We start from the raw sequence: 23,849 nt of genomic DNA, 5'->3' as shown, positions 1-23,849 counted from the left end.
AGTTTGCTGTTTGGTCAGTTGTATTTTAAGTTTTTACTTTTTGTTCCTTGGTTATGAACTACTTCCTTGTTTGAGGCGAAATGCTTCACCATAAAATGCATTTTTGTGTCTACCAATTTGAAATTATTTCTTTCCTCTATTGAATTCGGTTGGATTATAGTGCAATTAATTTTTTAGCTTTCTTGGTGGCAGTAGCATAAGCATCAGTCTCTATATCTTTTACTTTTGATCCTGAATTTGACAATTCCTCTATAAGGACCCGGTAGTCAATTTTTTGTCCAAATAGGCTAGTGTGCGGTATTGTCAACATTAGATTTTCTCCTTTAGATTTCGGTAATGTGATATTTTGATGTAACAAATGATACTATAGCTTATGATAATTCGTCCTTTCAATTTAGCTTGGTTAAAAGTTGGCGTAATAGATAGGAATCAGTAATTTTTTATCAATACACATGATTGTGGCTTATACTGAAACAGGCTACGTCACAGAGAAGTAAGAAAGAAACACTTCTCTATACAATAGTTTACATACAATATAATTCCATCTTACTTCTCTATGGCTAGGTCAATTTTTGTTCTCAAACTGATGACCCAATTTGACATTGGAATGGGATTTGTACTAGTTGATAGTCATGATTTTAGTCAACTAATAAAATGATTTGGAAAGCTGTCAAACGTTTATTTAGCAACTTTTACTGTGTACATACGAAATCAAACTTTTAAATATATAACATTGTTTGAAAAATGATTTAAAGTTTATTTACATCCTTGGGTTTACTATGTCGGTATTATTTTGTTAATCAGTTTATTTTAATGCATAATATATTAATCTCAAATGGTAGTTAAGCTTTAGATCCACCCTTGAGGGTTCCACAATTAACTGCTATGAAATTACTGTGGAATTTTAAAATTCTTAAACCATGAGAGCTTTTAAAAATCAAGTTTGACTACATTTATTAATTTCGACCGTGTAGGCCGACATGTGTTGTTCAGTTTTCATAGTAAATCTTCATTTGATGATTTACAACTACATTGCGTGTTAGAAGACAACACCAAACAACAATAATTGGCGACCTCTGGTTTGTTATTAGGCTTAACTTGTAATTCTAATGAATAATTCTCAAGGTCTCCGGTGGAATAAACTAGCATGTCGGATGAGGATCATTTCCTCCCAAGAACCCAGGCCGTGTTCATAGACCGAGTGAACATCTGGTTTAATACCTTTCTGATTTATATTTGGAACCGCTAGAACATAGCGATATCAAGAGCTTCGTGTAAAAACCCCATTGAAGTTTTTGATCTGTTCCGGATCCAGAATTATTGATTATCAATTATTTTTAATTAGCAATTCTTTGAGACAGCACTACACACTTGAGAGCTTACTTTAAGCTGAATATGTAAGCATTGTAGGTGAGGAATGGAGTGAGAATATTTGTGTAGCTTTCTTACTTACTAAAATCAGCTGTTTTATTAGTTAGAACATCACTTCGAAAACCACTTTTTTGGGTCCAGGGGGCCCAAAATGGATATATATTCACTCAAATGTCAAACTCGAAAATTTCTACGAAATCAATACTTTCTCCATATACCATGGTATAAGGTGGGAAAGTAAAACAACTTGGAACGAACAGTATTTTTGTTGATCTTTTATGTCACATAAATTGTAACCCTAACAAAAACTGTTAAAGTAAAATTTTAGACTTTAGCACACTTGAGGCTCGTTTAACTGTGTTCTATTAATAAGGTGGTTGGTCAATATAAAAACTTCAGCAACAAAAAGTCAATGATTGAGTATGTATACAATTCTATTTCTATTGTTTCCAAAATTTATATTAAGTGTACGATATGTTGGCGAAAAGTCAGTAGTTAATGAGATTATTTCACGCATCAGGAAGTGGTACTAACTATATAGGCTGTTATTATTCTAAACAATAGTTTTTACCACTAGGGGTTTCCAAGCTGCATTAACACACCATTGTCCTTTTACCATGTTTTTCCCAAGCCAGTAGAGACTGCTTATATACTATCGCATGAAGACATAAATGTTATGTATTAGTAAATAAGTGAGTTTATTGGTGTTGTTTTTGGGATTGCATAGTGATTGGACCAAATATTTTATACGGGTAAGCATTAATTGCGCCAACTGACCTGAATCAGGTAGTCGGGTGCGGTAATATTTGACTGTATAATTGAGTAAGTTAGGTTAGGTTAGGTTAGGTTAGGTTAGGTTAGGATAGATTAGGTTAGGATGACACGTAAACAAGATTATGCCTTTTGCTGGCCGGGGCGCCCGTATTGCGCCAGAGAGTCCAGGTAGCAGGCCCGGACTGCGCCAGCACTATAATCTACCACCCAAAATCAGACCTGTACTGCGCCAGAGCGGCCTTTTCTTTGTAATAATAGTTCTGAGAGAAACTGCCCTATTAATGAGTCTGAGAGTTCATTTAGTGTTATATAAACACTCTGTGACTTATCCTACTAATATTATATAACTAAACTATTATATATCCTAACTAGCTGGCCCGACAGACGTCGTCCTGTCCTATTGTGGTTTTATGTCATATGCTCGTACATTTTCAAGATGAGCTCGTTCGCATGGCTCAATCACGTCCTGGTTGAAGTTCGTTCGCTACGCTCACTCACCTTTAGGTTGGAGCTCGTTCGCTGCGCTCACTTGCTTTCAGGTTAGCTCGTTCGCTACGCTAACTCGCCTCCAGGTTGAAGTTCGTTCGCTACGCTCACTCACCTTTTGGTTGCAAATTAACTGTTCTCATAAATTAAAAATAAATATAGTGCTGCACCCTGTTGGTAAACCTATTAACTTTTTAATGCTATTGAACATCACAGAATCAAATTGTCTAGTTGCACCAGCTGTTAAGATTCTTTAATTCCATTTAAATATGAGTACTCATAAGGTTAACATGGGAAACTCCAGAGCCACTGGGGCGGAGCCCTATTGACGGATCTGCACCAAACTTCACACAAACCATCCTTGAATAATGCTTAATAATGCCTGAAAGTTTCATTACAATCTGTCGAGCGGTTTTGGAGTCCATAAAGGACAAACATACAAATATACAAACATACAAACATACATTGGATTTTATATATATATAGATATATTATATAATATATATATAACAAAGTCGTTTGAGTTCAACAGTTTGTAACTCGAGACCGGCTGGATCGATTTTAATGATTTTTTTAAATGATTTGTTGGATTCGAGCTTGATTCGAAGTTGATTTTTCAGAGCCAGATAAGAAATTGTAGGTTTGGGATTTGAGGTTTGTAACACATTAATTTAGTTTCCTCAATGCTGTTAGGCAACTTAGATTTCTTTTGGAACCCGAAAAGTTCCACCTATTAATTTATGCTAGGCCATGATGGTCATGGCTCTATTACATAGCAAAATCCCATTAGTTATTGGAAGGATTTGAACCTGGGACCTTGCGGACTAAAGCCCCGCGCTTTGCCACGATATCATCCCTCACCTAAAGATATTCAGAGCGAATTAAACAAATCAGTAGGGAAATATTTTTTCCGTTAATTTCGCAACATATCTAAGCGTTTAAACTATTCAATAAATAGCTTAATTTTATCCAGCTTTTTTGTCTGATGGATCAGATTTTTCGAAAATTTACTAGCAACTGGCCTAATACTCAACTAGTCTTACTCAACTTCAAAATAAAAAAAATGGTAAAATTTGACTAATGCCACAACAAACCTTAGGATTGAACCATTTCCCCTTCTATGCATTCTTTATTCTTTTAGTTATTGCATAAAAAATGCCCCCGGCGTAAATAAGACACAAATGACCGAAAGTCTACTTATAATAATTACATGTTAAATTCAGGCAAGATAGGAGAACCCTCATATATACTCTCTTGAGCACTAGGTCCTTACCAGTAAAGAATATTTTACTTTTCTATATTTGTTCACAAGTGTGCAGTTATCATGGTACCGCGTAGCTGTGTGTATGTTTTGCCTCTCAATTTATTCCAAATCCACCTCCTTATTTCACATTTGTATTAATCTCTTTACAAAAAATTGTCCTTAACGTCGTGACGACAACGTCTTTAGTTTTAAACGCATCTTGTGATTAAATCAAGAAGATGTTGTTATTCACTTATTGTATTACAAAATAATGGAAATAATGGATGGAAATGCTTACGTTGCTGGTTTTGAATTGTCAATTAGAAAACAAATGTGAAGTTTTCATTGGAATAATTACTTTTTATATACCGAAACGAATACAAAAATTCAGAGAGCACAGTACAAATTATATTATTGTCTCTTGAGTTTTCTATACTATGGTGATGACATTGACAAGAAGTTATAGTTCCAACATGTTTTCCTGAATTGGCTAGGTTAAAAAGTACTGCAGTTAAAATGACACAAATCAAATTATGGACAGCAGTACACTCTCAGGCTGATATTAGGTTGTCGGTTTGATTCAATTTAATTTGATAATGCGAATTTTATTCCAAGAGTATACTATTTGTTTTGTGCTAGACTAAAACAATACCTCGATACTATATTGAAACGCATATATTTCATTTTTCGAATACAAATTAATGTTCAACTTGAATTTTTCATAAGGTTCTAGGATTTTCAAAGTTCTTGAAAGAAGCTTTCTCTAGACGCTATACACACCATGTATAGTTTGGCAAACCTTTCATTTCATTCCCAACAATCCGTTGTATGTACAGGCCCAGTTGTCGACCCACCTAGTGACTGTGATGGCTCAAGAAATATTTCTTCTCTGGTTCATTTAGGTGTTTCCGTTGAAATTGAGGATCATTCAATAGAACTGCAATGTCCGATTACAAAGCCCCTTGGGAAAATCATTTACACAGTAAGAAGTTAGCGGTACCCAAGTAGCTATCTACTGTTTAATCTTCTAAATTAACACAGTTTTCACTGGGGACAGACTTTATGTAGGATAATATAATTTCAATGCTACTGCGCTTTGAAATATTAAGAATTAAACTTATATGGATTTACAGAACCTGTCAGTAGTTCTAATTGTAAAATTTGTGATTGTTTGCCTGTTCTGTTTGTTCATGAAACGCCAATCGTACCACCACTATTAAACATTTTGTTGCATTTGTCGTGTTAAATATGTGTTGTAAAGTTTAGATTTACGATAGAAAAGCAACTCAAGTGTTATTAACATGCTTACTGGAAGGCGTTTGAAAATAGCATTATTAAAATACGAAACACAATTGTTACAATTTTAACTGCTGAAATGCAGGTCTAATGTAAACTTAATATAAATGCTGTAAATATATAAAACATCACAGACTATTATGGCATAGTCCAATGGTCTATTGGCTGTGATAACATTCAATATTGTATTTTTAGGCTACGCATGAATGGTTATGGAAGGAGGTAAAATTTGACTTCTGAAAGTTGTGTGAATGTTAATTCATTTAATACAATAATTATATAAGTATTATCTGTAATAAAATTGAGGATTAAAGTTAATGTAACTCACCTAAGGTTCAGTTCAGAAATGTGTTGCTTTCAAATTTACATCATTAGTCAAGTTTTCAACACTTCCATCGAAGCTGCAGTTTTGGTGTGAATATTCTTAGCAACTCTCAACATACGTACACAAACATGAAATAATAAAAGTGTATTAGGGTTTACTCAAATTGAGAAAATGTTTCATTTCATATTTCTATAAATATATATATATATCTTCGTTTCTGTCAGTTTTAAGCTAATGCATATTAATTGAACCCTTATTGACCACATCAATCTTTAGATGGTAATTTGTAAGGGTGGCTAATTCCTAAACTAGCCGCCAGAGATATACCCCAATGCCATCTGGTGGTAAACCCCTGAACTATTGCAGGCCCAATGTAAACAAAGCAATATTTTGCATTGTGAGAGCACTGTTTTATACAAGTTATACAATTTAAACAAACTTCTGCTATCGTTTATATAAATTTTAAAAGCTACTTAACTTTTTACTATTATATTTATTAAACTCGTAAGAAGTTTTTTTTACTAAAATACATAAAATGTAAGTAATTGCATTTGCCTCTCGCAGGGATGTAAGTGAATTAATACATCCATATGAGAGTATGGATAACATTGCTGTGTCCATTCATTGGTGTGTAGTGGTATCACACTAAACTATATTGTCTGACAAGCTGTGACTCGACTCGAGGAGCGGCTTAAAATTCATAATGATAATTTAGAGAAAATAACATAATATACCGTACGTGTATACTGTCTCCTCCAGTCTCTAGTCCAATCCCACTCCTGCGTTAAATCTGAGACAAATCATATTTTATTTTAGTTTCTGACGTTTATTTTAGCATTTAAATTTAGTAATCTTTTTCAACAATATTTCCTTTAGAAGTCACAGTTTACATTTATAAAGCATAATTTCCCCAACTCGTAACATATTACAACTGAAGGTAATATGAAAGATTCGGAAGTAAACACATCACACACATTAGTCGACCTCTTATGTCTCAATGAGATATCCTTTGACAATAACTTAGAACTAAGTTATTTCTATAATGCAAACGTTTAACCGGAAATTTTCTCTCAATTTAAAAAAAGGATAATATTTAACATGAAATCTGATGACAATACGACGTGGTAAAGTAATCCAAATTTCAAAATCCAGAGAGATTTGAGTTTACAAATTGGATAACAAAATATTTTATTTAATTTAATCAACATAATCATAATGGAGGGACTTAAGTATCCAATATCTAGGAATAACTTATCGTCTAATATGTCTATCCTTGTTTTGTTTTCTAGATACTGTAGATGTTTGGATCTAGTGTAGGGTGATGCCCAACACAGTGTTACGACCTTATTGATATTACTAATCAAATAGATTACGTTATTATTACGCATCAAATTTACCAAATTGATATCTTAGTCGTCCAACTTCAAAGTCTCAAAATAATGTATTGCTTCCTAACGTTTTACTTCCTTCTGTAAATGTTGTGTGCTAAGTTTGTATTTAAAACTACAAATTACTCTATACATTTCGAGCGATTTGTATTGCTTTAGATTTAGTCCTATTAACATTAATTGAACAATTACATTCTATTTATATGTAGGCTATTGCTCTTATATTAACACTCCATAGACGTGTACTTACTCAATCAAATAGTACAACGTAGCCGTGTATATCCAAATATTTGACGTGACGTGACAATCTCTTACTCTTGAACGTTGAGAGGTCAGATCCCATGTCTTCCGGGTTGAACAATCTTCTTAGGAGATGACAGATCCACTTGTTTATACAAAGAAGTTACTTATATAGGCATATTTTTATTAAACTATGTTTCGTTGAAATTACTGCGTGCATTGATTGAATTAATATAAATGCAGTTTTCAATATCCATGGTAACAAAAATTAATCAGTTGTATGAAAAACTATGGTAAAAGCGATAAACAAAGATACAACAATGATTCGAAGACACATTTAAGTTGATGAATTATTAGTAATTTAGTATTTTTTGCTACCGTATTAATAGAAAACCTTTCAAAATTTCAATTGCGATATAATGTCACGCTTTCCATGGTAAAATAATTAATTTAGCGTTCAACTAAAGCAAATTAGTTAAGTAAACATTCTGAGCACCATCCCACTAGCTAAAGTGGTAAAATGAGAAGCAAATGCGTGCGTAACATCCGTGACAATTTTCTGTGATGACAGAAACGACCGATATTATTACTTGCTATCACGGAAACGCCTAAAAATGGAGAATAGTCTTAAGAAAAGTACCGATGGAAAAGTACCTGCTTCTGTATATGGTGTAAAGGCCATTTCACAGTAGTGTAGCAAAAAAGTAATGTTTTTGTTTAGGCCTAAATGGGTGCAAAATTGATAGCAACACACTTCAAGAAACAAAGTAGGTCCAAGTCACCGGCTCTTAATTGATTAATTTTTGTTTTGACAAACTGTTGTCGAAGAAGCGTGGCTTTCTTTCTTGTACTTTTTTCATTTTCCAAAGCACCGTTGATTGCTAAACATGTATCTAATTATGATTCCTCAATGGCACTGAGGTAAAGAGCAAGATTTGTTAAATTAGCGACAAGGGGTGTTGACCTAGGTGAAATAACGAAAGCTGTGATGTTTGTTTACATTCGCAATACCAATGATGGTAAGGGTGTGGGTTAACCAGAAGGCGCCCCCTCGCCTACCTGGACTAGTGCTGGCGCAGTACGAGCGTTTGCTGAAGAGGGATTATTTAGACCTGGCGCAGTACGGGTCTACCCTTGCTGGCTGCTGGCAACTCACCCCTACCTGGCTTGGGCTTGGCGCAACCAAGGAACATTTTTCGGGACCCTTTGAGGGCTTGGCGCAATTAATGCACGACCATTTATACTACACTGGCATGTCATTATTAGTTTTTGAAGAATATATTTGATGTTGAAACTGAGTTTTAGGACTGAGGTGTGTTGCTACCCTAGTGGTTAGCGTCTCGGACTTCAGTGCAGGAGGGACGGGTTCAATTCCCGGCACATCCACTAAACTTTAATGAGTTTGGACCGCTTTCCCCTAAAAGTGTTTGCATTAATTTACCTAATTATAAAAACGCCACTGGTTTAGACCCAAGCAAAAATAGATGGAATGAACAAAATACACTAATTGCAAACACTTATCAAGAACAGCTGGGTCCAATTTTATTTTGATCCACCAAAAAGCTACTGACTTTTACTTATCTTTCTGCTGAGCTCTTTAGAAGAGCTTTACTAATTGTTCCAGACAAAGAATGCCCACGTGTTATTGTCTCTGACGATGACAATTATCACACTCAAAGGCAATTACTAGATGTTTTACACTTGACAATCAGCTGTTGGAATCCGAGTGACCTTGGCTGCTCCTGGTTCCTCGTTCATCTTTTTCTCAAGGACGTTCAGTGCCACTGGCCATATTTGGCGCGACACACATGGCTAAGACAAATTGCTCTTCCGTATGGATTTGAAAAACAATACCTCAGTTGAAAACATAGCTCATCATATGTGCTGGGACAACTTAGGGAACAAAGTGCTCACCTTATAGACATAGGGCTGCAGGTTCGAGCATGAGAAAAGTCAGTAAATGTTTATGGTTCGAGATGCTGGTCTCAGCTACCTTTTATCATTGGGTTTTAAATATATGGTCCTTGTTAAAAAAAATCAACGGTCTTAAGTAAATGTTCAAAATAAAATATCTTACATTATGTATTTATTTATGTGTGTATTTAATTGTCCATATTTTCATTAAACTAAAAAATCGGCAATAATGAATAGTGGATGTAGTTATGAAGTGTATTTGCTATGCAGAAAATAAACACAAATAAGTGATTAAAATTACTTTATTTTGGCATTTTATAAGTGAAAAGGATACAATAAAGAATTGTATGGACACCACATTTAATCACTAAAATGTTCTAAAGAGAAAATTATTAACTTATTAATGTTGTTAGAAAACCCTTTTAATAGTTGTACATAGGGAAAATGTCTCGATAACAAATATAGAAGAAACAACATATTCTTAATTTATTAAATTGACTAATGTTCTTGTTCACAAAATCTTCAGCGATGTTTTCTTCTGAATCGTTCATTAACTCATCACAACCGTTAATAAAAAAGTTCAAGAACTACTTCCTAAATAAATTGTTCAAATCATAATTAGATCTTAATCAAAATCATAAGTTCTTGCATAAAACTGTATACGCGGATGTTGAAATGAAGAATTGAAGAACTGTTCTTTATGAATTGTTCATTTGATTCGCTCAAACCTTGATGCCATGTTGTGCTGCCTCGGCCCGATATCTCTGACGATACACCCCCTGAGGATCATACTTCTTCTCCAGCTCCTGGTAAAGATTAGGTCTCTTGGAGATCAGGAACCTGGTCACCTTCTCGGTTCCTTCTTTCTGTTTAGGGGTACACTTCGCGCACGCCGTCTTCAGTGCATCAGGGACTGCCTCTGAAAAGTATAAAGATATATTTGTAATGAATATAGTTTTTGTATAAACAATTGGCTTAGTTCAATCCCGGTAATTATTTGGGTAGCCGAGTAGTTGTAGTTCTCACCTTTTAATCTGAAGGTCGCTGGTTCAAAACCATGCTAGATCGTTTCCAGACATAGATGTCATTATTTGTCATTGGGCTATGAATTAATGATGCTATCTAACAACAAGGTTGACGTTAGGTAACAAGACCAGGGTTTGGACCGTTCCCTTTTAACAAGTAAATAATACCACTGGCGTAAAAACACACTAAATAAACCAACAGCAGTATTTACTTATACCATGACCTACACTATAAATTACTAAAATATAATAGAACTAAAATTTATTAAAATCTAAATCAAGAACACAACAATGAAAAAAGAAAAATGCATTAGTAAACCGATCAACAGAACAACAAGAAATTATTTTCAACATGTTGAATACAAAATTGGCTTTAAAAAAATAACGCTTTCAATATGATAACGAACAATACCGTAAATAAAGAACATCAAGATATCTACGACAAATCTGGCATATAAAAAATTAACTGCTCTGTTTGTGAAAAATTCTACATTGGACAGGACTTTCTTTATATGTGCAAAGTTTCACCACTTAACGAATTATTTCCAGGTAGAGGGTTATTTGTACCTAAAATTACTGAACAGAACATCTATGAAATACAAAATTTTACAATTAAATAATCAGTAAGCCGCAACAAATTTTCCAAATCCTGTCCAACCTTATAAATCATCTGTATAATTCAAATGATATTTACACAAAACAAACAATGTAAACACAGGTTGAGTAAAGGTTGCCAGTGGTCAAAAACTCGACTAAAATATGTATTGTACAGATTTTCACCCATCATTGCAAATAAAACATGTTTTCAAGAAAAATTACGACTTCAATTCTAAGGTATGACAGGCAGTGTTTAAGTAAACTATACGATTTCAATTTTTAATTTGAAAATGGTCTCATGTTTAAAACATGTCACTTCTAAAAACTAAACATAATAATTATTTCAGGGTGCTCAGTTGTGCTTTATTTACTACTTTATATCTTTATTATCTTATCTCTACTCTGTCTTACTTCATATCTCCAATACCACTCTATGGACCCGAAACATGGAAACTAAACAAACAAAAAAGAAAATGTATCAAATTAGAAATCTAAGTCCTTAGAAAAACCTTATTAAGCAAAATTATATAATTTTTTAAGCAGGAGAGTAGAGGAAAAGACACAATAGGGAATGAGTTGTATAACATCCGGATGTAGTTTGTAAATGTAAATAAATGTATTTCTTAGATGACTAGGCACGTTTAGAGAAGGATAAGAAAATAATTTAAAACAAGAAGTAATGAGGAACCCTGAAAGCCAAGAAGGAACCTCAAAAAAAAAAAAATGGTGGAAAAAAGCAAATGGAGATATAGAGTGGATAAGAGCGTCAGAGAAAGATGCAGAAGATAGAGAGATGAAAGGACTTTGTTGGTTCTGCCAAATATATTTAGATATCCACCGTAGGATAATGTAAGTAAAGTTTAACAAAACTCACTCTTAAGTTCCTCCCCCTCAGGCGTACACTTCCCACGGTCCATGAGACAGTTGAAGTAGTTCCTGAGAAGTCGGTCATTCTTCAGTATCTGGTCGATGTTGACGTTGTCAAACCTTGTCGTGTAGGTGGAGGCGGGAAGAAGAAGAACCGCGGGTAGACATACCAGGACCACAAGGAGGCTGGGATGCATGGTGGTCAAAGGACTCGACGACTCTGGAGAGTTAAGCAGGATAAAACGGTTAGCGACCTCGAAGACCGGTTGCAGGATCAAGTTTGTAAATGCAAATTATGAACAGATTTATTTGTCAGAGATGACTTGTAATTTTCCGTGATAAGTTTGTCTTGAAGGATCAAAAACAAAGTTACTTCTCCGAAGTGAAAAGATTGATACAATAGCTGGTTGGTTAGAAACAATGAGTGAAGTGTAATTACATTTAAATGTGTGCCGAAATTGTTTAGAGTTTGAGTATATTCATTTAACTAGATATTTCAAACTGGCGGAGTTTTATTGGCAAGTCGACATGCAAATAAGTGGTATGATAGATTTGCAGTGATACCCGTAATTTGCCATGGTGATAAGTGGGATTTGTTTGGTGATAAAGTTATTTCTCCGAAATTTCAAAACGTTTTCGTCACGATCATGGTAGCATTGTGCTATGGTTGGTTAGACCCGATAAACATTCAAGTGGTGACGTAATGGTATATTTAAATGTTGTGGCGCTCGAAATGATTATGGTGTTAAGTATGTGGTAATTCCTGAACCAGATAACAAGAAATTCGTATATTTTACAAAACTAAAAAAAAATTTATAGATTCGATTAGATAGTTTATTGCGAATATTAAGTTAATTTCACCAAGAAAGAACATTTAAAACTACTGTATAATCAAATTGAATATATCAAACGCATGACTATATTAAGGTTGCCGTTGAAAAAAAATCAAATTTTATCAATGACCAAAGATTAGTCCAGTTTATGTATAAAGAATTTGACAAGAAAAAAATATTTCACTCGCATCATTAAATTTAACTAAAATGAGCTATACGAGATCATACACAGATATACAGCATTAGTTGGTAATTTACTAATTTGGGTAGCACTACTAGGCATACAACAGTGATTACTACAAATTGTCTATTTTTGTCTCACCTTCACATCCTAGGACGCTTTGCTCTATCCCGGACTCGATTTATTAATTTCTTCAAGCTATGCTTAGAGAGTAGCCGATTTATCATCGGTGATTGTCGGAATTTGAACCCGGGACCTCGGGAACCTAATGATCGTGCTATACCGCTAGACTAGATAGTTCCCCATAAATTAACTGTAGCAAAATGTTGAGCATGGTTCAACTAATACATTCATCACCATACTGAACATATTTCCTACACATAACCGTTATCCAACACCCCTTAAAAGTGACATTCAAAATCTCCCTAATCACGAAAAGTCATTCAACAAAATTACATCAAAGTTCGACGTCATATAACAATAAAACACCTTATGTCTTTCCAATATGTAAATGATTCTAAACACTACAATCAAAATTTTCTTCATCGGCTCCAAGATGCGAACAAATCTTCCAAGAATTGACAATTATTTAAAAGAACTCAGAGAAAAATGCTGGTTTGTCATCAATAATTGCAATAAGCGAGCAAGGCCGATTGCGACAGTCCACACTATATAACAAGACCAGTCTAACCTACGTGCAAGTGATGACAATGTACTTAGCAGTGTTAGTCGTCTGTGGGTTGGCCGTGGTCGCGGCCGACGACCAGTACACGACAAAGTATGACGACGTCGACCTGGACAACGTGCTGAGGAACAACCGTCTGCTGAGGAACTACCACAACTGCATCATGGACAAGGGGCCGTGCACGCCCGACGCACAGGAACTGAAGAGTGAGTAAAGGGTAGGGAGTAGTGGGTAGTTAGGAAGTATAGGCTGAGGAAGTAGAGGGTAGTGAAGAAGAAAATGGTCACTTATGAAATATGATGCTATGTGATGATGCTTAAACCCTTCATGTATAGCATGAATTATGTGTAAACCATTTCCAGACTGAATAAATACTAGCAATAAAGATTGGGGAGGAACGATGGTGTAGTATAAAGGAGATAAAATAAGTAAATTGGGATAGAAATAGGTATGGACTTATGCGATGTAGAGTTGTAGGTTAAGAGGAAAATTATAAAATATAATAAATAGCTGTATCGTAGATAATACATAGTCTATGGTTATATGATCCAAGAGAAGGAAACAGAATATGATACAGAGAACATATGGATGAGAGAGTAGTCATAATAAACCTTTCGTTGGCCGTTAGACGAAAAACAGATCATTAACAGTACAACAGGTATGTGAAAAAGTGATCTAGAGGCTAAATATGTACAAATATAATCTAGGTCAATTATTGTTGGTTGATTTGTATATATTGACTTAATATGTAAAAGGGGGTTTTAAAAGGAAAAACCTCAAAGTAGGAGTATTTTTTTCAAACTAAGTTATACAGTTACAGTATTTTCAGCTCCACTTACCCTACATGCTAACATGCTACATGCTATATGTAGACCACTCACAAAATTTAGATGGTTTAGAGGAAGGTCTCCTGGGTTCTCTCACCAGGTTTTTTAGTTTATCAGCTGATCAGCTGTCTGCTGTAGTTTCAAAGCTACGAGGAGGTGGAGGTGATGGAATCTTGTCTTCAAACCGCCTTAATTTTGTGAACGGAGTCTTATATTGCAGTAAATTTCAACCCCTATCTTGGATTAGATGGATTGTTGTAGGAATTATTATTAACGAATTACCTTTAAACAAATTTTTGTACCAATTATTGGATATCGTGGTTGTGTAACTATTTCATACAATATATAGCTACCCAATCTTCTCTTCCACGTTCTCTTTCCGTAGCGAAGCATAGAATAGCTAGTATTATTGTTTAATTCTATAGTAATGTCTAGACTCTAGACTGATAACCTGGAGGCTAACTTTAACTGCTATTTTAGAAAACCTTCCCGAGGCTCTGGACAGCGAGTGCGCAAAGTGTTCAGAAAAACAGAAACAAGGGGCTGAGAAGGTGCTGAAGTTTTTGTACGAGAAGAAACCACAGATGTTTAAGGTTTGTTTACTTCCCTGACTCGTTGAATTATTTTTGGTTTTGAAACTGTAAATTTGACGAATTAATTTCTTATTTCAAAGCTATTTCATTTAGATTGTTTGATGTAGTATTGTAAAAATCACCAGCTTAAGTCGTATAAAGTGGCGTACGTTAGATACACATATTTTAGGATAATCAGAGTTAATTTTCAATATAGTTCGCTGTTATCTTAACCCCACATTTTTTATTCTTTATGTTTGGCCAGGTTAGCTAAAGTAATCTGGTAAATAACAGTTTCATATACTATCACGATCCGTATATTTTCTATACATTAACATTACCAAGGCGGGCCCGGCCAATGTACGAACAAATCAGGTTGGAATATAAGAAAACCCTTTTACTCATACTCCAAAGAAAGCTTAATGAATCATCTTTTAACTATAAAACTGTCCTCTTCTGTATTTACCCCCCCCCTGCAACCCCCCTGTTGTTCTGTTTCTGTCATTGTTTAACATTCCAAGTTGCTAAACCTTCATAGTTTGATCATGTTTGTAACAATAATAATAATATATTTATTCCCCAATACAATTTAACATATTGCATGGCATCCGTCTCAAATAAGCAACCAAAAACAGTTTGAGAAGTGACTTGAATCTTTTTTCATATCTCTGTTCTCTTATCTCTTCAGGGAGTTTATTAAGATATTTTACTCCAGTTTTAGAGGACAGTCTTAAGGCTGTTCGGAATTTGTTACAAGCCAACCTGTAAAGTTCCCTACTCCTTGAGAGATATGATTGTATATCCTAACCTTGAGTTAGGCTGCATTTTCGAATAAAAACATTTAAATCATTCACTACCGGTAGCTTTGATTTTAAAAAGTTTTGGTATAGTGTTAAAATCAAACATACGGCTCACTACTGCACGCCCACTTTATCTCAACTTGCTGCTTTAAGATGCTCTAAAACATTTCAAATCCAACCTAAACATACACATACAGTAGGCCCAAGTGGGAAAATACAAGTGTTAGAAAGTGTTGGAAATCAGTTCTTGTAAACCCAATTTGGGTGATGTTTTAGTTCTTCCTGAGTGTTGTATACAATTCAACATGTTTAAATATGTTTCAGGAGCTGGAGAGCAAATTCGACCCCGACGGCAAATACAGAGCAAAGTACAAGAAGAGAATCGAAGCGGCTGGAGTAAGAGTGTAAATTGTATATGCAAAAGTTGTAAATAAAACCAATAATTGACTGTGTTTTAATCCGTTGATAATACTGTTTGTTCACTTAAAACTATTTTCCTTATTTTAAGGGGATTGCATAGTGTTCGTAGACGTATCTCAAATGACATTGTGGATATAGACGTTGAAAATGTAACATTAGACAATATTGAAATTAAAATGTTATTTTTTGTTTTCTGGTCAGAACCATTGGTTCTGATTTTTTCGTTAGCTGCAATAATATATTCAATTAAAATAACAGTGGCTGAGTTGGGCTTCCAACATGGATTACTTGATACTGTAAATTGTTGATCTTCTTTGAATAAATTTGCCAGAAGTAAAAAAGTGTACAACACATCCTCTTAAATTATAAATTGTTTGTTTTGCAATTAACCCCACAATTACACCAATTGACCAATCAATTTTGTAATTGTTTTGTAATTGAATTGGTTCCATTGACCAATTGATTTTGTCATAAAAATAAATACAGTATCAAATTAGATTTTTCAATCTTACAATGTAAGTAAAATATATTTTGGCACTTACTTGGGACACACTAATCTTACATGAGAATGTTCAAATTGTTTCTTTGTAGATCAGCACTTATTGTTCTTACTTTATTGCTAGTGCAAGCATATGAGTTGGATGAGCTGTATTTATTCCAAACCATAACTGTTTCAATTAGGTCCATAAAGCAACTAAATCGATTTATTTCAAATGAGGATGGGTTTAAAAGGAAAGCTAATCAACCTCCTTAAAGGTACCGTAATAAGCGGATTAAATCGCAACTTTTGTGAAGCTACACATTTAATCAAGATACTTTCATTCACTGCTTTTGAGGGTGATCATACAGACATATAGGGTGTTCTAAGTAAACAGCCAAACTCCCAGACATCCGCTATTTCGTATTTTGTACGTTATCATTTTCATCTTTGAATTCCAATTTATCTCCATGAATCTCGGTATATATGATAAGGCAAAAGAGACCTATGTTAGAAAAAGTTACTAAGAAATTGCAGATTTGACGAAAAGTCATGAACACTATGTTCCAATTTATTTACAATTCAAAGAGGTTTTCTGTGACTAGTTTAACTTTATTTTACAACTAAATATCACTTTGTATTTGAAGTTTTATAGAATCGAATCAACCCTTCATATTTCTTGTAATTCAGTGCTATCGGATAGAATTTTGTAGTATCTTGGACATTGGAAAAGTTTAATTAGCCAAATCAAGTCCAGAAGTCTTGCCCTTGCCGAATGAGTTGTAGTCCAATAGCCAGTATAAATAATAATATATCAACCATACTACTCAGTCGTACAACTTCAAATCATTAGGAATTGAATGGATTCTACTAGGATAGTTTTCTACGACACAACAAATCAAGATGCATATTTTGAGGTTAGGATGTGTGAAGAATGGCTGTTGAATGTGATCGTAGCTGTACTGACCAAAGCAGCTGTTTCATTACAGAACGATCTTCTAAAGGCCCAATGATTAAGGACAGCTGGGTCCAGTTTTGAACAATAACAAAACTTCTGACTTCTCTAAGGGCCGCTGGCAAACTTTCGACCACTAGGTTTATTACTATATTTACCTAATATTACTAGGTTATTTAATTCACTCAGCAATCCAACTATTAAGAAACACATTATAATTAAGGAAGTGAAGTTCAACCAATTTAAGCTAAATTGTAGGCCTACTTATCGGAAAGGTGTCAGCACCAATTCAGAGCCTAGTGCCTTGCATTTGAGTTTATTTACCCTTGTAATTTATAAAGCTTTAATTATATTTTATGGCTGTTTCAAACAATAAAAGTCAACCAATATTAAACTTATTTTCTTGGTCAGAAAACCATACGGGTAGCAGATAAAAATAACTCTTCATGATTTTAAGATTTACAAATTATCTTTGTGGCTGGAATTGATCAGTAAACTAATTTATAAGGTTTATTGTTATTGATATAATTGACCTTTCTTTTTTTTTAAGAATGTGTACATTTACAGTGTTAACATATTACATCTTGGATTAGCGTTTTTCTTTTTATACCAAAAATATTCAAAACACAACATTTACAAAATGGTTATCAAACAGTTCTTTCATAGACAAATAAATAAGTAAGACTGCAAAGCACTACACTATTTTAAGATAGATATTTTAAAATTTAGACTTCAGTTCAAGCCACATTTTTTCAACTTGATTCATATTAGAAATTAAGCATCAAGCATTAAGAATATTAAAAGTCACTCGGGTTTAGGTATGAAGCAGCTTTATTTGGTTTTAGAAAAGTTTTACAGTGACGTCACAGAAAATATTTGGCTTTTTGTTCATTGTTGTTTCACAATATTTTGGCGAAGAAGTCGAAATTAAACCTTGACACCAGCGGCCTCAATCCTCTTCTTGTACTTCATCCTGAAATTAAAAATTATTTGATTTTTTATTGTGTAAGTAACTTTAGTTTAGCATAGCCAGGCACAAGTTTCAGCAGCTCTTTACACAATTGATGAGTCTAGTATAACACCTGATCTAATTGCCCTCGTAAAAGAATTTGACTTTTATTTGGTTTCTCACAGCCAATTCAGTATTTTACACAAGTATAAAACCTTCATCCAAAACCGATATAACATGGGATTTGTGATGTCATAGAATTGTCCATGTATATCATAAGTTGAAGTACTAGTATCTATATATTAATAGGCAAGCATGTTTCTTTAAAAACTTTTTTCTCAGCCGTGTGCATCACAGAGAAAATCTACCCATCATGTTAGAAAGATATTTTCCTGTAGATGTGCAGAATGCCTTTATAAATTAAAATAGGTTAAAATAAGCACAAAAAAATGAATTTTAAATTTGAAAAAGATTGACATGGGTCTTATGGGTTGCCATGCTGGTGACAAAATAACAACGAAAACGATCTATGGTTTTAATAAATCTTACTGAGAAATTGCTATTGCTGTATTCTTTGCTATAAATTGTCAAGGGGTTTTTATAGTTCATCAAAAGGATAATATCATGGTGAAATTTTGCAAACTAACGTTTACTAAACAATAGGTTTTCAATGTACGTTTTTAAGCTTATATAAAAGATTGTTTTATTCAGTTGCGTTTTTATATTTATTTTAATTTTAGTTTTGGTCCTTTTTCTATTTAAATTTTTATTTTTTCCCATATCGTTAGTTTAATTATTTACGGATTTATTTTGGAACTCAAACGGGTTTTAAGGAAAATGTATATTTATCACCTTGTTTCTAATATTTTATATATTAAAGAACTATTGTTGTATATCATTATACAAAAAAACATTTTAAGAATTAAATGTGTGATTGAATAACTTGTAATAACCAAACTATTTGATTTAGGACATTACGACGATTACAAATTCTAAAAATTCTGAAATCGTTTGTATTATTTATTTTCTTGATACGCACATGTTAATAAACTTTTTTATTTTTAGCAAATTTATCAATTAGTGATACAACAATATTTTTTTAATTACCTGTACTTGTTGTCTGGGTCGTATTTAGCCTCCAGCTCCTTGAACATGTCTTGCTTCTTCTCGTATATGAACTTCAGAACCTTCTCGGCGTTGACACTCTGCTTCTCTGAACACTTTGCACATTCATTCTCCAATGCTTCTGGTAGGTTCTCTGCAATCATGGTCATTTTATGGTGAAGTGTCTTTTGGCGAGTATTCTGATGAAAAGCTAATTTATATTGTATAAAAGTTGGACTGATTGCTATTTACCTGTACGCGATAGCTTTTTTGGATTTTTTTAAGGTATCCGTACTTTTTTTTAGAAGGTTAACCATATGCACCAACCACGCACCAACCAAACAAGGTCAAATACCGTAAGATTTTTTTTATTTAAAGAGAGTTTGTCTATACAGATAATTTAAATAGTCTAATATTGATTCTTCTCCAAAAGTTTAATATTTTTTTCAACTAAAGATACTAAGATAGTAATTTGAAATTTTAGGTGGCCATTCAAAGGGTCTCATCTTTTACAATCTTTTAGAATACTAGTACAATTATTTCCATAGAGTGCTTATAGACTTAGAGTCCTTAAATTGTCTTGTGAAGGTTACAGTAACACAAATAACACAATTTACCAGTTGGAATTTTATTTCGATATTAAGCTGTGAGCTTAGTGGCAGATATTGATAGTTTATACTATTAAGATAACCTAAGCTATCTGATCTGTATAAAATATAAATCTTTTCATCCATCGTCTATTTGTTTTATATGCAACTGAACAAGTATAGTTTAATTCGGTTAATGTTAGTTCAGTTTGCAAAATTGCAAAACTGCGATATTTTTTGTTTCATCTCTAAACGAATACTTCGATACCATAAAAATCATTCACGCAAAGAATACGTAGACCAAATAAAAAATGTATACTTGTCTATTACATCAGATTTAAAAATGACTATTGTGAAGTACTCAACACCATTATAGTACAAATATCGTAACAAATTACTGTAAGTCAACAATATTTACAAACAATAACTAACTTTAAAAACAACCAACGATATAATATTTTACCGTAATCGATATAATTTTATATTTAAAATAAAGTTTGTAATGCTCCTTTGAATAATCATAATTTGAAAATGATGGCTGAAATCAATAAGATAAAATGTGCCCAGAAAAACACAAGCTAATATTTGGAACATTTAAACACTTTTGGGGAAAACTAATTTCCAAATATCCTTTTAAATTTTAGGAGACCCAAATCAGAAATAGTACGAATTACTCGTTAGTCATTACGAATCATTAATTATCATCATTACGAATACGGGCGATTGGACAAAACTTCCTAGTTACTATTACACTTTATTGGGTTTTCGAGCTTTTAAAAGTTTTAGTTTGGGTTGAAAAAGTTTATAAAATGTTAAAATGTGGGGATTTTGCATGCCTTTAAGTTAAGATTAAAACAAGAAATATGGTTTATCATAAGTAATAACTAATAGCATGAAAACACAGGGTGTCTAACGAATATAAATGTTTATTAAACAGTGTCCCGATAGTATACAGGTAACCATTGAGTGATTATAATGATTTGATTTTTGGACAATTATGCCATATTTGGGACATTTTGTGCTCAAATCACTTTTATATTTTCCCTGTTTGGTTTACTAACAAATGGTTTTATATAATGACCTTAATTTATTTTGATTTACACTACAGAAATTGAGTACACCAAATCTTTTAGCTACTGTCCCCCCATTGAAGATTGAATTGTACTTTAGACCGACAAAAAATACTGCATTTAAGAATAAACTAGTGTTAACAATCACAAATCAAATATAGCTTTAAACAGTTAACTTTAAGTTCAGTTAGGAATCCATTGAAGAAACTCACGAACAGTCGAACAGTTTGAATCTATTCTTGGAAACAGCTGATTTGAGCAACAATGCCAAGTACCCAGCTGACACTATTACTTTATTCTTAGCCTTTTAATACTGTAGACTTTGGGTAGAACCATTATACTGTATTCCTATTTTAAGGTTCCAAACAATGTCCCTTTTTAAGGAAAAAGGTAGACTCTATATAGACGGAGTAAAAAAAACTTAATGCTACAACAGTAAGAAGTGATTATGAAAATCTATCAAAAAGTTGAATAAATTAAAAACCCTTCATAAATTTTTATTCTACTCACTCTTTAGCTCCTTGCCATCAGCTGTGCAAGGTCCCTTGTCCATCAAACAATGGAAGTAGTTCTTGAGAAGACGGTCATTCTGCAGTATGTTGTCAATATCCACATTGTCGAACTTAGTAGTATACCCATCATCGGCCGCCGCCAACGCCGCCAAAGCTACCACAACTGACACGATCACGTACATGTTGCTTACTCTATGTAACTTCTCGTATTCTGTGTGGTTGTCAGCTGTTTTATACCCGGCGTGGCGCAATGTGGCCTTGCGTGGTTAACACTAGAAATTAATGCGGGAAAAAACTAAAGTGAAGTCTCGGAAGACACGGATGAGCGCTTGAGGGCGCTAGCTCCTAATTTGCGGGGATCCGGTGTTTTTGCGCTCATGAATTGCAAAGTTTGGATTTAGTTGGTGATTAAAGTTTAATTGTCTCCGAATTTAACAAGCTAAGTTCATAGAATAACTTTGTGAAGCTGCTGAGTATCCAATTTGTACAAAACCCTCTAAAGCACACTCTCCAACCAACCAAGAAACGAATGAGTAGCATTAAACCCGGAGGAAATTCACCATGTGAGCAAGACTATCAAGTAAACTTAAGTTTCTTGATGGGTACATCTTCATACTATCCTATAAGGACATTGACAGGCTTAGAGATACCTGTAACACTCCATACTTAGACATTCCATCCCCATGTTAAATTTGTAGCCAGATTTTTTATCAAAATCTTCGTAGTTGATGTGAGAGACCTTTAGACACTAGCGCATTCTGTGACTGGCTCACACAACTACGTTCTAAAAAATTGGCTACAGCCCATATAGATGGGAAGTCTACTTCAGTATCCAATAGTCAATGCTATAATACTTATGAAAAGAAATTTTAGGTCAGATATTGCTAGCATTGAACTCGTAATGTGCTAACAGTGTCAAACTTATGAGTTAGGAATAGCACACTCCTCAGTTTATAGCTCTTTCGACGACACTCCATATAAAGTCTTGTTGATCCATGGGAGATGGTTTGACATTATTCCACAGTGTAACGACCCTCGGAAGGTCGATGGTCCCGGAGGAGAGGTCTGTTCCAGAGGGAGTCATCTGGCCCAAGGCTACAGGACGCAGTCTTCGTGCAAGGATATGTCTGCTGAATAAAGTCATGAAAGTCCTTTTTAAGCAGCTAAACAAAAGTCTTTTGTTTCAGACTACTCTAGCAGCCTGCGTCACTTCGTGACTTTAAAATCCGTTATATACTTGATTCATAGTGGATAAGGGTGAAAACGATTATTTCCCATCATATCCCTATTATTTGCATTGCGTGCGCGATTACTTCCAGGCATTTTAAATTACAAATGCTAATAATATACTATGAAAACACAAAATCTCTTCTTTACATAAAAAAATAACATTGCAATATTTTACTTAAATTCCCTAAAACATCAATGAAACATACTATGAAAACACAAAATCCAACATAAGTAATTTTCTTCTTTACATTTTATACACATAGCTTTACAACATTTTACTTGAATTCACTGAAACATCACTAAGTACAGATAACCCCACTTTCGTATGGATGTAAACAAAATTGTATCATGACCATCTGTTTTGATGTAAACAAATGTAAACTTGAAACAGTTCAGATGATTGACAACAGAATTCAGCAAAGACTCTGAAATTTTAAAAGGATGAAGGGCTTTCATGAGATATCATCCAAATCCGCAAAAGGCACATCTAGAGGACAAGAGCTTTAAATCGATACCCAATCAACGATATCCCAATATGCCTATAAAATAAATATTTAGGTGTCGATTTGCTGCACACAAAAAATCCAACAAATTATTTTAATATTATAGATTCACAGATTATAAAAACATTTTAAAATTGCCAATATTTACAATGCTTAGAGTGTTACTATGTTTTGTTTCATCGTCAGTGACGCTTAGAGTTTATGTCTAAGTTTCGATCTAATTTTAGACAATATGTTACACTGTCCTCTTTTCTCTCTGTACTGGAGGAATGGTTTAAGTTTACAAATCGATTGATAGTTGACATCGATTCATTCAACATTCAACAGTAGACATGAACAGTCTCTATCGATAAATAACATGGGATAACCTAAAAGTGTTCAAAGCTGGTCCATAGAAATTAAAAATCTCTATTACTACAATATATGATATGGTATTAGATTCATGACCTTTGTAAGTCAATGTAGTCTTAACCACTTTCTAAACCATGAAAGATTGCCTAATAGATACAATTTAATCAAGTTGTACGTTATTTCCTTACATTTTTCAATCTGTGTTCACATTTTTTATTTTAATACTAAAATCAGTTTCAAACCAATACGCAGGATTCAATTGAACT

At 33.7% G+C, this 23,849-nt stretch overlaps 3 protein-coding genes across 3 annotated transcripts; 1 reads left to right on the top strand and 2 right to left on the bottom strand.

The window, feature by feature from the left end:
- Positions 1–9,329: 9,329 nt before the first annotated feature.
- Positions 9,330–11,830, bottom strand: LOC128996227 (ejaculatory bulb-specific protein 3-like). Its single transcript, XM_054421381.1, has 2 exons — positions 11,534–11,830; positions 9,330–9,956 (listed from the first exon to the last, which is right to left on the bottom strand). Exons 1-2 carry the CDS (start codon positions 11,721–11,723, stop codon positions 9,760–9,762), a joined length of 387 nt encoding a protein of 128 aa, XP_054277356.1. The 5' UTR covers positions 11,724–11,830; the 3' UTR covers positions 9,330–9,759.
- Positions 11,831–13,222: 1,392 nt separating this feature from the next.
- On the top strand, positions 13,223–15,893 carry LOC128996228 (ejaculatory bulb-specific protein 3-like). The gene is made up of 3 exons (XM_054421382.1): positions 13,223–13,431; positions 14,533–14,645; positions 15,749–15,893. The coding sequence occupies exons 1-3, from the start codon at positions 13,245–13,247 to the stop codon at positions 15,830–15,832; spliced, it is 384 nt and encodes a 127-aa protein (XP_054277357.1). The 5' UTR covers positions 13,223–13,244; the 3' UTR covers positions 15,833–15,893.
- A 2,197-nt stretch (positions 15,894–18,090) lies between these two features.
- On the bottom strand, positions 18,091–21,707 carry LOC128996229 (ejaculatory bulb-specific protein 3-like). The gene is made up of 3 exons (XM_054421383.1): positions 21,498–21,707; positions 19,334–19,484; positions 18,091–18,250 (listed from the first exon to the last, which is right to left on the bottom strand). The coding sequence occupies exons 1-3, from the start codon at positions 21,679–21,681 to the stop codon at positions 18,205–18,207; spliced, it is 381 nt and encodes a 126-aa protein (XP_054277358.1). The 5' UTR covers positions 21,682–21,707; the 3' UTR covers positions 18,091–18,204.
- Positions 21,708–23,849: the final 2,142 nt, after the last annotated feature.

Source organism: Macrosteles quadrilineatus, unplaced genomic scaffold (genome assembly GCF_028750875.1).
Source record: "Macrosteles quadrilineatus isolate MER2022 unplaced genomic scaffold, UCM_ALF_1.0 Scaffold_6__1_contigs__length_79288215, whole genome shotgun sequence".
Lineage (NCBI taxonomy): Eukaryota > Metazoa > Arthropoda > Insecta > Hemiptera > Cicadellidae > Macrosteles > Macrosteles quadrilineatus.
Note: the sequence above shows the minus strand (reverse complement) of the source record. Positions and strands in the feature narration are given on the sequence as shown.